Consider the following 15819-nt stretch of genomic DNA (forward strand, 5'->3'; position numbering starts at 1 on the left):
GTTTGCTGTGTCTGTCAACGTAGTGTCCAGAGCATGCAGGCGCTACCAGGAGACAGGCCAGTACATCAGGAGACGTGGAGGAGGCCGTAGGAGGGCAACAACCCAGCAGCAGGACCGCTACCTCCGCCTTAGTGCAAGGAGGTGCACTGCCAGCGCCCTGCAAAATGACCTCCAGCAGGCCACAAATGTGCATGTGTCTGCTCAAACGGTCAGAAACAGACTCCATGAGGGTGGTATGAGGGCCCGACGTCCACAGGTGGGGGTAGTGCTTACAGCCCAACACCGTGCAGGACGTTTGGCATTTGCCAGAGAACACCAAGATTGGCAAATTCGCCACTGGCGCCCTGTGCTCTTCACAGATGAAAGCAGGTTCACACTGAGCACATGAGCACATGTGACAGACGTGACAGAGTCTGGAGACGCCGTGGAGAACGTTCTGCTGCCTGCAACATCCTCCAGCATGACCGGTTTGGCGATGGGTCAGTCATGGTGTGGGGTGGCATTTCTTTGTGGGGCCGCACAGCCCTCCATGTGCTCGCCAGAGGTAGCCTGACTGCCATTAGGTACCGAGATGAGATCCTCAGACCCCTTGTGAGACCATATGCTGACACATGCACATTTGTGGCCTGCTGGAGGTCATTTTGCAGGGCTCTGGCAGTGCACCTCCTTGCACTAAGGCGGAGGTAGCGGTCCTGCTGCTGGGTTGTTGCCCTCCTACGGCCTCCTCCACGTCTCCTGATGTACTGGCCTGTCTCCTGGTAGCGCCTGCATGCTCTGGACACTACGCTGACAGACACAGCAAACCTTTTTGCCACAGTTCGCATTGATGTGCCATTCTGGATGAACTGCACTACCTGAGCCACTTGTGTGGGTTGTAGACTCCGTCTCATGCTACCACTAGAGTGAGAGCACCGCCAGCATTCAAAAGTGACCAAAACATCAGCCAGGAAGCATAGGAACTGAGAAGTGGTCTGTGGTCACCACCTGCAGAATCACTCGTTTTGGGGGGTGTCTTGCTAATTGCCTATAATTTCCACCTTTTGTCTATTCCATTTGCACAACAGCATGTGAAATTTATTGTCAATCAGTGTTGCTTCCTAAGTGGACAGTTTGATTTCACAGAAGTGTGATTGACTTGGAGTTACATTGTGTTGTTTAAGTGTTCCCTTTATTTTTTTGAGCAGTGTATATTGTGGATAAGGAGAATCTAGACTTCCTGTAGACCATGACAGAAGCATTCTATATTGTTTTATGAGAAGTAGCATTCAGGGGAATGCAGAAGGTTGTATAGAAGTGGTAATGAAGCAGCAGAAATAACATCAGACTCATGTGCTGTGGCATGTGTTATCTGCTCGCAATGCTTCTCGCAACAGTTAGCCCTCTATCTATGAATAAAGTCTTCCCTTTTCATGCTTTCACTGGGTATAGATATCATATCTACACAGAATGTCAGATACATGTTCCTCTTTGAATCGTTAGATAGGGGTTGTTACTTGATCATTTACCTCTAACATTCTAGAGGTCAACATGCTAGAGGTCAACTTGGGCCTCTGCCATTTTGAATCATATTATGATGTACAGTATATTAAATTCTGCAAAAATAAGTAGTGTGGTAAGAATTGACCTTAAATGTAATCCACCCTGAGAAGTGTGAAGAGGAGAACACCACAGTGTCATAGATAACAGCACACCCCAAGGGTGTGATGACAGAGTGTGGACAGGAACTGACTGGTTGTGTAATGGCTAATGTTGCGTGTGTTGCCTATGGCTTCCCTTACCGTCTGGTTGTCTTCATAGAGCTTGAGGTCATAGCCGCTTAGCTCCACACAGAAAATGATGGCGGTCACGCCCTCGAAGCAGTGGATCCACTTCTTCCTCTCTGAGCGCTGCCCCCCCACGTCTACCATCTTGAAGGTGAGCTCCTTGAAGGTGAACTTGTTTTCCACGATGCCCGTGGTCATGTCGCGGGAGCGCAGGATGTCCTCCACGGTGGGGATGAACTCGTTGGAGGAGATGCGGTCCAGGTCGTTCAGGTAGTAAGCAGTGTTATCCTCCAGGTGGTACTCGTTGGAGCGGCAGAAGCACTCCTGCACCCCTGAGTCATCCCACAGGCGCTTCATTACCCCGTGCAGCTCCGCTGTGATCTCCCCTTTGCTCTCGGCCGGCCCAGTCAGGGCGAAGAGCTGCACGGCGTCGTAGGCGCGGTCAGGGTTGTGGAAGTCGATCTTGAGCGTGGCGAGGGCGCGGATGATGCGTGTGAGCGAGTCAATAGCGTTGTAGAGGATGAGGGGCTTGTACTCTTTGCAGGCGTCCAGATTGAAGCCTCCGCTGTGGATGATCTTCATCTGCTTGACGATGGTGCTCTTGCCAGAGTTGCTGGTGCCCAGCAGAAGGAGCTTGATCTCACGCCGCTGCCTCTGGCTCTCTGAGCGTAGGTGACGGTCAATCCGCCGGGAGCGCCGGGCCGCCTCCTTCTCCTCTGAACTCTGCCGGCAACCCATGGTCGTCTGCCACGCGGTGAACACTGAGGAAAACGTGGTGATCGCAGAAGAGAACGTGCCGGGTGGCAAAAATGGCGTGTCTGGGATCAAACCGAAATAATCCAAAATATCAAAAAGAGCAGAGATGAGAGACTAGGCAAAAGAAAAAAGGAATGTATGTCAGAGCAGGGATAGGATTATGTTTGAATCCTTAATGCTGCAGGGGTTTGATGGGAAGAGAGAGAGAGAGACACTTTCCTTCAAACCTGCCACTCAGAGCACACAGAGAGAAATGAGAACCACAGAGCAGGAATGACTCAGGAATATTTAATTATCCTCGTGGTCTAGGGTCTGTCCGTTGGTCTTCTGTGGGTTTATCCCAGGCTTTGCGACTAGCGTTGCCGTAGAGCTCTACCAGGACATATTGGGAGGCCCACACAGAGCCTGGAGCTGGGGCTGGACTACCTGATGCCACGGGGGCTGGGGGTCATATCAGGGGTTACCCCCCTTAGGAAGCTTGCGGAGCAGGATGGGGGAGGGAGGTGTTAGTAGAGACAGTGTTCAGGGATGATGTGTAGGTGTAGCAAATTCCCCTCGCTCTCCTCCCTCATGGCTCTCACGTCGCCATTCCCTATCTTTGTGACTGCAGCCATCCACGTCAGTCCTTCCCGCGTTGTCTGCCTCCTTCTCTCTGGGTTATATTCTGCTCTGTTTCCTCGTCTCAGGCAACTGAAAGCCCCCGTTCCTGCCAACAAAAGAAGAAGAGGAGAGACATGAGCAATGAGCACAGAGTCATGATGAATTAGAGCATAGGAGCCTGAGAGGAACAAAGAGGTGAGCTGCTTCCTAAACGTCTCAACACAAACACACAAAATACAAATACTCAAATGCACACTCATAAACATGTAGACAGTGAAACACAAAATATTGTCACCCAAAGCTGACCGTGTGTGTCCGCTAAAAGGCATTTGAGGACACAGCACACGTTCTCTTGGTCAAAGCCCTGACCTGTATCTCGGCTCCCCAGCTGTGTTGCCATAGTGTCCCTCTCTGTGCTCATTTCCTCTTTACTTTTTGTTTCGAACAGAAGTTTCTCTCATCTATCTCCCCATGCAGCCCTGTGTTACCATAGACCCATTCAGAGCTGAGTCACACACAAGCAAACACACACACAAACATGTACACACATACATACATGCATACACACACGTGCATTCACACACACGCATTCACACACACAAAAGCAAACACAAAAGGTTTCCAGGGTGTGAAACGGAAACAGATACAAGATTAATGTCTCTCCCCCTATCCACTCTCCTCTCACTCCCTTCTCCCCTGGCCTCTCTCATACCTTCTCCCTTGGCCTCTCTCCTACTTTCTCCCTTGGCCTCTCCTCTCCCCTCCCCTCCCTTCTCCCCTGGCCTCTCCTGTCTACCTTGGTAAACTGATATTTATTTACTATCACAGTGGAAGATAACTGCCTCAAGTCGACAGGTGCCCCTCACTATTTAATTCCACTGCGAAGCATGATCTGTGCCTTAACCTCCAGTTTGTGATCCTACAGGAGCACGGTTAATAAAAACAGTCAATTCTCTCAGCTTTGGATATCTAGCCTACAACAGAAAACAAACAGATTGCCTTCAAAAATACTGTCTACAAAATGCTGAAAACATTTGCACAATTTTTATGGATTATTAACATTTGCTTACATTTTGAAATTCTAGTGTGAATACACTGCATGTAATGTGTTGAAATACTGCACATATATTACAGTGAAAGGGCTGCATTCAGTGCTCGGACAAGTTGAGAGTGAGCTTACACCCATGGGACTCTGTGATAAATAGATGCACATTGTGACAGGACAGGCCGTATGGTATTGGCTGTGTAACAAATGTGAAATCACGCTGTGGCCTGGTTTTGTTGGCCAGACTACACTCCTCGGACCTGTCACAGAGCGAGAGAGCGAGAGAGACCACATTTCCCAAAGCTGTCAGTCAGTGAGGTCCACTCTTGGAAAGAATGTCCGACACAGCAGAACAAAGACACAACAAAGCATCACACAACGCAAACAGAGAGAAGAGTATTGTTCTTCTGCTTCAGGCACCTGATTGCACCAGCTCTCAAAACGGCAGAGCCAGCCAAACCAGTTAGAAAGTTGCACATCACTGATTTTTCAGAGGCCATAAAAGGAGTTATTACAACAAGCGGTGCAAGAGCTAATTTCGTTGTAGTCGCCGTACTGCCTCCTCTGAGGTAATGTCTCTTCAGATAACTGGGCACTGGGCGGCAGGTAGCTTACAGGTTAAGAGTGTTGGGCCAGTAACCGAACGATTGCTGGTTCAAAATCTCAGAGCCGACTTTAAAAAAAGATGAGCAAGGCACTTAACCCTCATTGCTCCTGTAAGTCCCTCTGGATGAGAGCATCTGCTAAATTACTAAAACTTAAAAATGTAAAATAACTGCTGAGGTGGTGTGATGTGTATTTTTTCATGATTATGGAACAATACCCCACATTTAATTCAGGCTCTTGTGAATGATATTACCCATGTCCCTCTGAATGTACAGACTGTCATACACTTGAAAATCAAATCAAAAATCGAATAAAATTGTATTTGTCACATGCGCCGAATACGAATAATTGCTCCTGTAAGGTCTAATTGCTCCTGTAAGGTCTAATTGCTTACAGGAGCAATTAGACCTTATAGTGAAATGCTTACTTACAAGCCCTTAACCAACAATACAGTTTTAAGAAATATAAGTATTAAGTAAAAATAGATAAGTGAAAACTTTACAAATAATTAAAGAGCAGCAGTAAAATAACAGTAGCTATATACAGGGGGTACCGGTACAGAGTCAATGTGCGGGGGCACAGGTTAGTCGGGGTTATTGAGGTAATATGTACATGTAGGTAGAGTTAAAGTGACTTGGCATTGATAATAAACAGAGAGTAGCAGCAGCGTAAATGAAGCGGTGGGGGGGCAATGCAAATAGTCTGGGTAGCCATTTGATTATCTGTTCAGGAGTTTCATGGCTTGGGGGTAGAAGCTGTTAAGGAGCCTTTTGGACCTAGACTTGGCACTCAGATACCGCTCAATTTTTAGGGCCTTCCTCTGACACCGCCTGGTATAGAGGTCCTGGATGGAAGCTTAGCTCCAGTGATGTACTGGGCCGTACGCACTACCCTCTGTAGTGCCTTGTGGTCAGAGGCCGAGCAGTTGCCATACCAGGCAGTGATGCAACCAGTCAGGATGCTCTCGATGGTGCAGCTGTAGACATTTTTGAGGATCTGAGGACCCATACCAAATCTTTTCAATCTCCTAAGGGGGTATTGGCTTTGTCGTGCCCTCTTCACAACTATCGTGGTGTGTTTGGAGGGTGGTTGGGTTTATTTGTTCAGTTACATAAAGTGCATGCATTTCTAAACGGTAAAACAGGTATGTATGAAAATACCCTCAAATAAAAGGTGACATTGTTCAGTTGACCAGTTAATTGTACATGTAGGCCACTGACTTGATGGCATGACAAGGTATGCATTGTGCTAATGTGAATGCATAAACACCAGGGGAAGGATGAGGCACGAGGTCGGTCGGCAGGCCTTCCATTCCAAACATGCAGCTAGTCAGGTATAAAATAGGCACACTGCAGCCCCTCTGCTTACGGAACTACAGAACTGCTTTCTGATACACAGAAGAGCACCTTTGCTCGCAAGGCATGTGTTAAGTGTTAGTATCACTTCACAAAAATGATATCAGTCAAGTACAATAAACCTACCCTTTCTAATCCATATGAAACTGTAGTATTTGAAACTGTATAACTGGATGCTCTTCAAACCCTATTACCCAGAGCACACGTCACCAGTTCACTGAATCAAGGACAGTAGTTTTGATGTGGAAAATAATGCCGTTGTGTGCTGTAGTGAGGGTGTGTCCATTTAAGAGTAAGAGAGAGGAGGGAGAGGGAGCGCTGAAGGGGTCGTGGAGAGAGGCCAGGCCAGACTCATGTTTAATGGTGAGCACTGAGGTAATGTGATAGTCAGGGTGAGACCAACTCTGTCACTCTCGCCTCTCCTTCACCGCTCGTTGCACACGGCACAATAGATTCCTCTCCCTGAGCTCTCCCCGTATTTCTAATTCACTGTGCCGCAAATAATTACAATATCTAATCATTATTAGAAATTAGCACATGTACTGTACTGTAGTCAAGGTCTGTCACTGTTGTATAATGGGGTATTTCTCTCATGATAGAGGAAAGCACCAATTTGCCATCAGATACAGGTCAATCATATTAGATTGGCAGGTGATGTTAATCCTCAAACAATTGGGTAATCTAAGATTCCTGGTTAACAGACATAATGCATGCACATGTCTATATTATATCCTCGTAGGCATATCTTAATTTGACCAGTTTCTCACAGCAGAAAAATAATCCTGCAACAACATGAATTATTAAATTAAAATAATAAATATACATTGTTGTAGGGGTTAGTACATTTTTGGTGAGGATAAATTAAATTAAACTTTTTAAACCTCTAATATACTACAATTTGCATTTCCTGTTGCGCAGGAAAATTATCCCGGACAACAGAGTGATCAAATTAAAATAGTACATTTGTACAATATGTGCATATTCTGTAAAACCCATACATGCATGACATTGCATCAGCATGTGTACGTGTTCAGATCAACACTCGAGGCAGAATACATCACGTCCGATTGGTGTGTTGCCGGTGTTTTTCAATTTGTTTGGCATGTGAATTTGTTGTCTGTTTTAAGCCTAATCTATGGCGCTTTTATTTTTTCATATCATTTTGGGTTAGCGTTTGGATTAGCGTTTTCATTGTACCACACACCCTTAGTTACAAGCTAGCATCGTGGTTAGCCCCTGTGGCTGGAACCTCTCCAACCTGACCGGAGCTTGGATCCTACTAGCTAGCAGGCACGAGTGTCTACCAGTGTTTTTATACATGACTAGGCCCAAATGCAATAGGTGCGAGATGATTTCCATGCAAGAGGAGAGAGAAAGGGTGAAACTTATCGATGGATGAGGGTTTGTCTGCTCTAAATGCATCACCATCAAGCAGCTACGAAAAGAGATTATCTGGTTGTTAGCTCAGCTGCGACAAAAGCAGAACCTGCTTTCAAACTTCACTGACCTAGCTGCATCCCAAGCAAATCGCATCTTGGACTTTAGTGCCTCCTACAGCCAGGGTGCCAATGAGTCGGGCAGCTTTGATCTGTTCCACTCCACCGGACAGATGGTAAGCTTAACTCCGATGCCCAGGGGAGACTGGTCACTACCCAGGCGTCGGAAGTTGGGAGGGAGGGAGGCAGTCTGGCTGGCCTCCATCTATCCTGGAAGATCTGATCCGGCTATCAAACAGTTTTACCCCAGTGGAGGTGGACCTAACGGCCCTGGGAGACAGCTCTGATCCTGGAAATTTACCAACAGCCGGTAGCCAGCCAGTGGCTACAACCTCTGTCCATACCACCAGCCTACCGCGCCTCCCAATGCCATCCACTGCTGCAGGTGTGTGGAGTCAAGCTAGCCTTAGCTCGAAGCCCCCACCCTCCCTGCCTGAGGCAGTCCAATTCCGCTCCCCCCCTTCTACTCCATCATGACCACCTTCATTGTCAGCACTCTGGCATCATTACTGAGAAAAATCAGAAGTGATTCTTCTAAATAGCATTTTATCTCGGCAGGCTTTTTATTTGAAAGAAATTGTGGTTTAATTGACCCTGGTCAGTCAGTCGACTGCTCTTCCCTCTCCCAGCCTCCATTTGGCTCGATGGAAGATCAGTCAACTTCGAGTGAATTTTTGTTTTCATTTCAACAGCTTTCTACTTGTGATGTGCTAGACACCTTGCTTAAGATTGATGTTAAATCTGACGATTATCTCGGGTGCTATCCCAAGGGTTTGAAAGGTGGCCCATGTGCTCCCTCTCCACAAATGACCAAATAATTATTGCCCAACTAGAAATTGTCTTACCTAGCAATTATTGGCAGCTTAGATCCTTCCTAGCTACGAGATGTAGTCTAAGTCTTCACCAGTCTGGTTTCACCCCATAGCAACATCAGCAGTTTCCATACAGTTAAAGATTGTCTGCAATCGGTATGGATCAGGCATCATGTAATTGGTTTGAAAATTACTTGACAGACAGGACAATGTTTTTTTCTGACAGTGTTAAATCAGGTTTCCTTGATATTATGAAAGGAAATACATTTTAGGTCCTGTAATTTTTACTGTCTATATAAACAATGTTGGTCTATCTGGTAAAAATTGTAACATGCAGATTACACTGTTGTGTATTGTAGCAGTTTCGGCGCCGGCAGGGTTTACACTTACAAACACACAACACCAGTCCAAGTGAAGGGTTAAACCGGTTTATTACTAGCAGGCTTTGGCAGCATTCTTGATATACAAAACCCAAAACAAACAAAGTAAACACTTCGCCACCAGTGGAAGGTCCTCCAAGCTTTGTCTTTGAGGGTCCAATCCTTGTTGAAATCATAATTTCCTTCTATAAAACCTCCTTCTCCACTGTACGCTCTGTCTCTTCAATAACCTCCTACTCCTTCACCTGCCGGGGTCAAAGAAAGAAAACTCAGGGCACGGTTAGGTAGAGGAACGGATTGGTTTCACCTGTCTGCAGTTTGGCTATAATTACAACTAGAGACAGGTGTGGCTGTTCTGCTGCAGTCTAGAAGTTTCCCCTGAGCTGTCCGTGGTCCTGCCTCTGGGGAATATTCACATTGCTGTCCATGGTCCTGGCAGCCAAAAAACAAAGAAACCTCGCAGGCACATAACGTCCATCCACAACACAACCCCTGAAACCACTACATACCTTCCCCCTCAGCATTGACCCTGTGGTCAGAGTGGTCGAAGAAAACATGGCATGCATACGATAAATGGCATCAACATTACCATGTTTAGACCCCGAACGGTGGACGATCCGATAGTGGAAAGAATGGAGGCTGAGGAATCACCGGGTGATCCGGGCGTTAATGTCTTTATTCTGCTTCATCCAGTTAAGGGGAGTGTGATGTGTCATCAATAAAAACTTGCGGCCCAGAACATAATATTTCAAGGTCTCCAGAGCCCATTTGATTGCCAAACACTCTTTTTCCACTGTTGCATATTTGGTTTCCCAGGGAATCAATTTACGGCTAATGTACAGGGTATTCCTCTTCATTAACTTATTGCGAGAGTACAGCTCCAATTCCAGTGTCTGATGCATCTGTCTGTGTAACCAGAGGCTTCTAAAAATCTGGCGAATACAGGAGCAGTGCATAAGGCAGTTTTCAGTTTCTGAAATGCCTCTTCGGCTGCAGGGTTCCACTGTACCATGGCAGGTTGGGCCTTCCGGGTCAGGTCACATAGGGGTCCTGAAATGATTGCATAATCCTGGATGAAACGTCTAATAACCGGTTATTCCCAGGAAAACCCGTACCTGTGTCTTATTCACTGGTCGAGGTCAATTCTGGATCGCAGTGACCTTCTTCTCTTGTGGTTTGATCAACCCTTGCCCTATGGAATAGCCCAGATACTTTGCTTCACTTACCCCCAGCATGCAATTCTTTGGATTGGCTTTGAGTCCTGCTTCCCGAAGGGCATGTATGACCGCTGTTAAATCGGATTAGGTGCTCCTCCCATGTGTGGCTGTGGATTATCACATCATCCAGGTAGTCTGCAGCATACGATTGAGGTGGGCGCAGAATGCGGTCCATCAGCCTTTGAGACGTGGCGGGGGCTTCATGAAGTCCAAAGGGCAGTCACACATATTGGAACAGGCCGTCTGGAGTCGAGAATGCCGTCTTCTCACAATCTGCAGGGGTCAGAGGAACCTGCCAATGCCCCTTGGTTAGGTCAAGTGTACTAACGAACTGGGCATTTCCCCGTTTTTTTAACATCTCATCTATTCTCGGCATGGGATAAGCATCAAATTCCGAAATGACATTCAACTTACGGAAGTCATTACAGAATCGTACTGTACCATCTGGTTTCAACACCAGGACTATTGTGCTGGACCACGCACAGTGTGACTCTTCAATGACTTCCAGCTCCAACAAATTCCCCACTTCTTTTATTGCAGCTCTCTTCGATTCTGGCACCCGGTAAGGTTTTTGATGAACCCTTATCCCCGGAGGCGTGGTGATGTCATGTTGGATGTGATGGGCATGTCCTGGTAAGGACAAAACCCATCTTTATTTTTCATAACCAACAAACGTAACTCTGGGAAGGTGATACATCTCCGAGGGTAATATCTTCCAGCAGGTTCTCGGAAGAAGGGGAAGTGGCCGAAAGTACTGACGTCTGTATGTTTGTTTCCCCCCCCTCCCCCCCACCCCCACCATTTTTAACAGGTTAATATGATACACCTGTTCTGGCTTCCTTCTCCCTGGCTGACGGATGAGGTAGTTTATAGGCCCCATTTTCTGCAGCACCTTGTAGGATCCATGCCATGTGGCCAGGAATTTACATTCCGTCCTGGGTACTGACACCATAACCCGATCCCCTGGGGTAAACTCTCGGGGTTGAGCTGGACTGTGGTTATACACTCGACTCTTGGGCCTGCTGTAAATGTTCCTTCACGATGTGCATTACACTGTTTATGTGTTCTCTCATTTCTTTTATATATTCTATGACAGTGTTGTGGGGGCTGGGCTGTTCCCAGTTCTCCTTCGTCACATCTAGCAATCCTCTGGGCCTGTGGGAAAACAATAGCTCAAATGGGGAAAAGCCAGTGGATGCCTGGGGTACCTCTCTTATGGCAAACATCAAAAACAGCAGCAGCTGATCCCAGTTTCGCCCATCCTGCTCCATGGTCCGCCTGAGCATAGATTTCAGGGTTCTATTAAATCTCTCGACTAGGCCATCGGTCTGGGGGTGTGCACAGAAGTGTGCAGTTGTTTGATTTGAAGCAATCTACATACATACACTGCTCAAAAAATAAAGGGAACACTTAAACAACACAATGTAACTCCAAGTCAATCACACTTCTGTGAAATCAAACTGTCCACTTAGGAAGCAACACTGATTGACAATAAATTTCACATGCTGTTGTGCAAATGGAATAGACAACAGGTGGAAATTATAGGCAATTAGCAAGACACCCCCAATAAAGGAGTGGTTCTGCAGGTGGTGACCACAGACCACTTCTCAGTTCCTATGCTTCCTGGCTGATGTTTTGGTTACTTTTGAATGCTGGCGGTGCTTTCACTCTAGTGGTAGCATGAGACGGAGTCTACAACCCACACAAGTGGCTCAGGTAGTGCAGCTCATCCAGGATGGCACATCAATGCGAGCTGTGGCAAGAAGGTTTGCTGTGTCTGTCAGCGTAGTGTCCAGAGCATGGAGGCGCTACCAGGAGACAGGCCAGTACATCAGGAGACGTGGAGGAGGCTGTAGGAGGGCAACAACCCAGCAGCAGGACCGCTACCTCCGCCTTTGTGCAAGGAGGACCAGGAGGAGCACTGCCAGAGCCCTGCAAAATGACCTCCAGCAGGCCACAAATGTGCATGTGTCTGCTCAAACGGTCAGAAACAGACTCCATGAGGGTGGTATGAGGGCCCGACGTCCACAGGTGGGGGTTGTGCTTACAACCCAACACCGTGCAGGACGTTTGGCATTTGCCAGAGAACACAAAGATTGGCAAATTCGCCACTGGCGCCCTGTGCTCTTCACAGATGAAAGCAGGTTCACACTGAGCACATGTGACAGACGTGACAGTCTGGAGACGCTGTGGAGAACGTTCTGCTGCCTGCAACATCCTCCAGCATGACCGGTTTGGCGGTGGGTCAGTCATGGTGTGGGGTGGCATTTCTTTGGGGGGCCGCACAGCCCTCCATGGGCTCGCCAGAGGTAGCCTGACTGCCATTAGGTACCGAGATGAGATCCTCAGACCCCTTGTGAGACCATATGCTGGTGCGGTTGGCCCTGGGTTCCTCCTAATGCAAGACAATGCTAGACCTCATGTGGCTGGAGTGTGTCAGCAGTTCCTGCCAGAGGAAGGCATTGATGCTATGGACTGGCCCGCCCGTTCCCCAGACCTGAATCCAATTGAGCACATCTGGGACATCATGTCTCGCTCCATCCACCAACGCCACGTTGCACCACAGACTGTCCAGGAGTTGGCGGATGCTTTAGTCCAGGTCTGGGAGGAGATCCCTCAGGAGACCATCCACCACCTCATCAGGAGCATGCCCAGGCGTTGTAGGGAGGTCATACAGGCACATGGAGGCCACACACACTACTGAGCCTCATTTTGACTTGTTTTAAGGACATTACATCAAAGTTGGATCAGCCTGTAGTGTGGTTTTCCACTTTAATTTTGAGTGTGACTCCAAATCCAGACCTCCATGGGTTGATAAATTTGATTTCCATTGATCATTTTTGTGTGATTTTGTTGTCAGCACATTCAACTATGTAAAGAAAAAAGTATTTCATAAGAATAGTTCATTCATTCAGATCTAGGATGTGTTATTTTAGTGTTCCCTTTATTTTTTTGAGCAGTGTATTTCATCACCTTGGACTTGGACACCATATCTTGCCCGTCAGGATTTCACGGTGTTAACCTACCCGGGAGAACATCTGTAGCAGCTTTCTGGTGATGCTCTTGGTGTTGGCACTACGGGAATAGCTTTGGGATACCTGGTGGCATAATTCACCACGACCAGTATATGTTGAAAACCTTTCGCAGACCATGGTAAATGGTCCAATTAAAGCCATAGCAATTATATCGAATGGTGTGTCCATTGCTGGCAACGGGATTAAGGGAATTCGTAAATCAGGAAGGGGTGAGGTTCTTTGACAGTCAGGACACCCCTGGCAATACCTTACCACATCCGCATACACCCACGGCAGAATAAGTTTTGTAACACCCATTCTTGTGTTTTGTCTCTCTGTAAATGTCCTCCCAACAAGTGGCTATGGGCCAGGCTCAGCATTGTATGCCGAAACGGGGTTGGAACCAACAGCTACTCCACTGTGATGTAATTGGACATCGTGACCTGGTATAAGAGATTGTTTCTCATGGAAAAATTAGGGAAAGTGAGTACATTAGCAGGATTTATATACCATCTATTACCTTGACATTCTGTCTGGCGTTCTGTAGCGTGGGGTCTTCCAGCTGAGCAGTACGAAACTTTCCTCTATACTGTGTTAACTCGGGAGAAAAAATCTCATTGGCATAAGAATTTACAGGACCCTCACCGTGCGCTTCTTCTTCCTCCTCTTCCACCATTTCTGGCCCATTTATCCCCACTGGGTTTCCTACCTCTTCGTCGTTTCCTTCCCCTTCTTCTCCCAGGAGAAATCGAATATCGGCTACGGGAGTCGGGCAGGTAAGAACCAATTTGTTAATTTTCCTTTCATAGGTCAGGGAGTTCTTGTTCTTCTATTTTATTTTCACTGGAAAATGTAAATGGACCTGGTTATGCCCTATTACTAGCACAGCCATCTCATTTGTCCTGTAGTCCTTTACACAATTCTTGAAAATATGGATAGTCGCCACCCAGTAGCATGGGATATGGTAGGTTTTCAATCAACTCTAGGTTACCTCTGAACCGCCCTCTGGTGGTGTTAATCTCTACATCTGCGGTTGGATACGTTTTGGTGTCAGCATGTACACAGGTGATGTCCATGGTTGGAGCGGCAGTCCTCTGCAACTGGGTTAGTAGTGAAGGGAGACAATGCTCCCGGAGTCTGGAAGAGCATCTACTTGTTTACCTTGGACCTGTATCTGACTGAGGTGCGGGGAATGGCAGTGGGCTTGAACATGGGCAGAAACGACATGGCAGTTGTGTAGATAAGAAATGTTGACCTGCATGGGTTCCTCCTTCTTGGGACAGTTCCATGCGATGTGTCCTATTTCTCCACAGCGGTAGCACTCCCGGGTGTCGGTATCAACCCCTCTATTCCTAGCCCTTGCTTCAGGTTGTAAAACAGGGTCCTTGCGCCCACATTCTCCAGCCGCTCTTTGGATTCTTTCTTTCCAAACCCGGGGAGTCTGCAGTTGGGATGTCTTGCTCCTTATTTGAGGCCTCCCTTTTCCTGGGTGTTTCTGTCCAGTCGGCTGGATTTGAGCAGTTTGTCAGTTGCTCGACATGGCTTTAAACGAGGTTCACCACTCCATCCGCTGTGGTGGGATTGCCCTGGCTGACAACCTTCTTTAGCTCGTAAGGTAAGCCCCGGATGTAGTGGTCAATCTATTCCTTCCACGATGACCCCAGTATAGAGGGTTGCGGGTTCTAGACATTTTTTTGCTAGGTGGACCAGGTCAAACATCTGTGACCTGGGTGCCTTCTTGGGTAGATACGTGGAAGTATGGAACCGCTGAGCGCTCAAAGAGACAGTGACTCCTAACCGTACTAATATTTCCTTCTTAGTACGGTTGGGAAACCGCTACAGTATGCTATTGCTCCCACGGTTGACTAGGCTCTTTCGGAACTTCAATCTGCCTTATTTGCTTTGCAAAAAGCCTTTGTTAAACTGAAATTGGTACTTAATGCAGGTAAAGCCAAGTATATGTTATTCTTCGTATCACGTAAAAATGTATCTGATGATTTATGCATATACGTACATTGGATGATGCCCTCATTGATCTTGTCTCTGCTTATAAATATCTGGACATCTGGGTGATGAAAAGCTATCTTTTAAAAAGCATGTTGATGAGTTAATTAAGAAATTAGGAATAAATATTTGCTTATTTTATAGGAATAGGTCATGCCTTTCATTAAATAGCAGAAAACAAATCATTCAATCAACATCCATACCGGTTATAGATTATAGCGATATTGTCTATATGAATGCAGCTACTGTACCACTGTATTGAAGCAATTGGACAGAGTTTATCACAGCGCACTACGCTTTATTATGGGCGATAGTTTCAATAATGTATGTAAATTATCTCTTTTTCGTTATGTGTCGGACCCCAGTAAGACTGGCTGTCGCCATTGGCGTCTGCTAATGGGGATCCTAATAAATAAAATACATTCTGTATCAGAAAATAGGCTGGCCTTCTTTGAAGTCTCTTTGAAGCCCTCCTGCATAAACTTCTGTCAAACCTTACTCCGTTAACTTACAAACATACGAGATACCAGACCCGAGCTGTGTTCAAATACCCATACTAACTGTATACTGTATACTACATACTTAATGAGTATATATTACATACTATATATAATTTGTTGATTTTAGTATACTGTAAACGAAAGGTATCCTTTCAGTTGAGCGTACTAGCGCTATGCCTGTCTACCGGAAGTTGATGCTGTTGCTATGCAACCTCTTGCTAGCTTGTTAGCATAAGAAATGACTTGCTAGACATCTTATGAAGGGTGTACT

At 46.7% G+C, this 15819-nt stretch overlaps 1 protein-coding gene across 2 annotated transcripts in view; it reads right to left on the bottom strand.

Moving 5' to 3' along the window:
* LOC120021433 (guanine nucleotide-binding protein G(z) subunit alpha) overlaps window positions 1-15819 on the bottom strand; it is a 58301-nt gene that overhangs the window by 11050 nt on the left and 31432 nt on the right. For both annotated transcript variants that reach the window (XM_038965199.1, XM_038965200.1), the window contains exon 2: window positions 1779-3225. In XM_038965199.1, coding sequence (XP_038821127.1) covers window positions 1779-2501 — 723 coding nt within the window. In that variant the 5' untranslated portion in view covers window positions 2502-3225. The remainder of the gene's footprint in view (window positions 1-1778; window positions 3226-15819) is intronic.

The sequence above is a fragment of the Salvelinus namaycush genome, chromosome 26 (genome assembly GCF_016432855.1).
Source record: "Salvelinus namaycush isolate Seneca chromosome 26, SaNama_1.0, whole genome shotgun sequence".
Taxonomy (NCBI): Eukaryota; Metazoa; Chordata; class Actinopteri; order Salmoniformes; family Salmonidae; genus Salvelinus; species Salvelinus namaycush.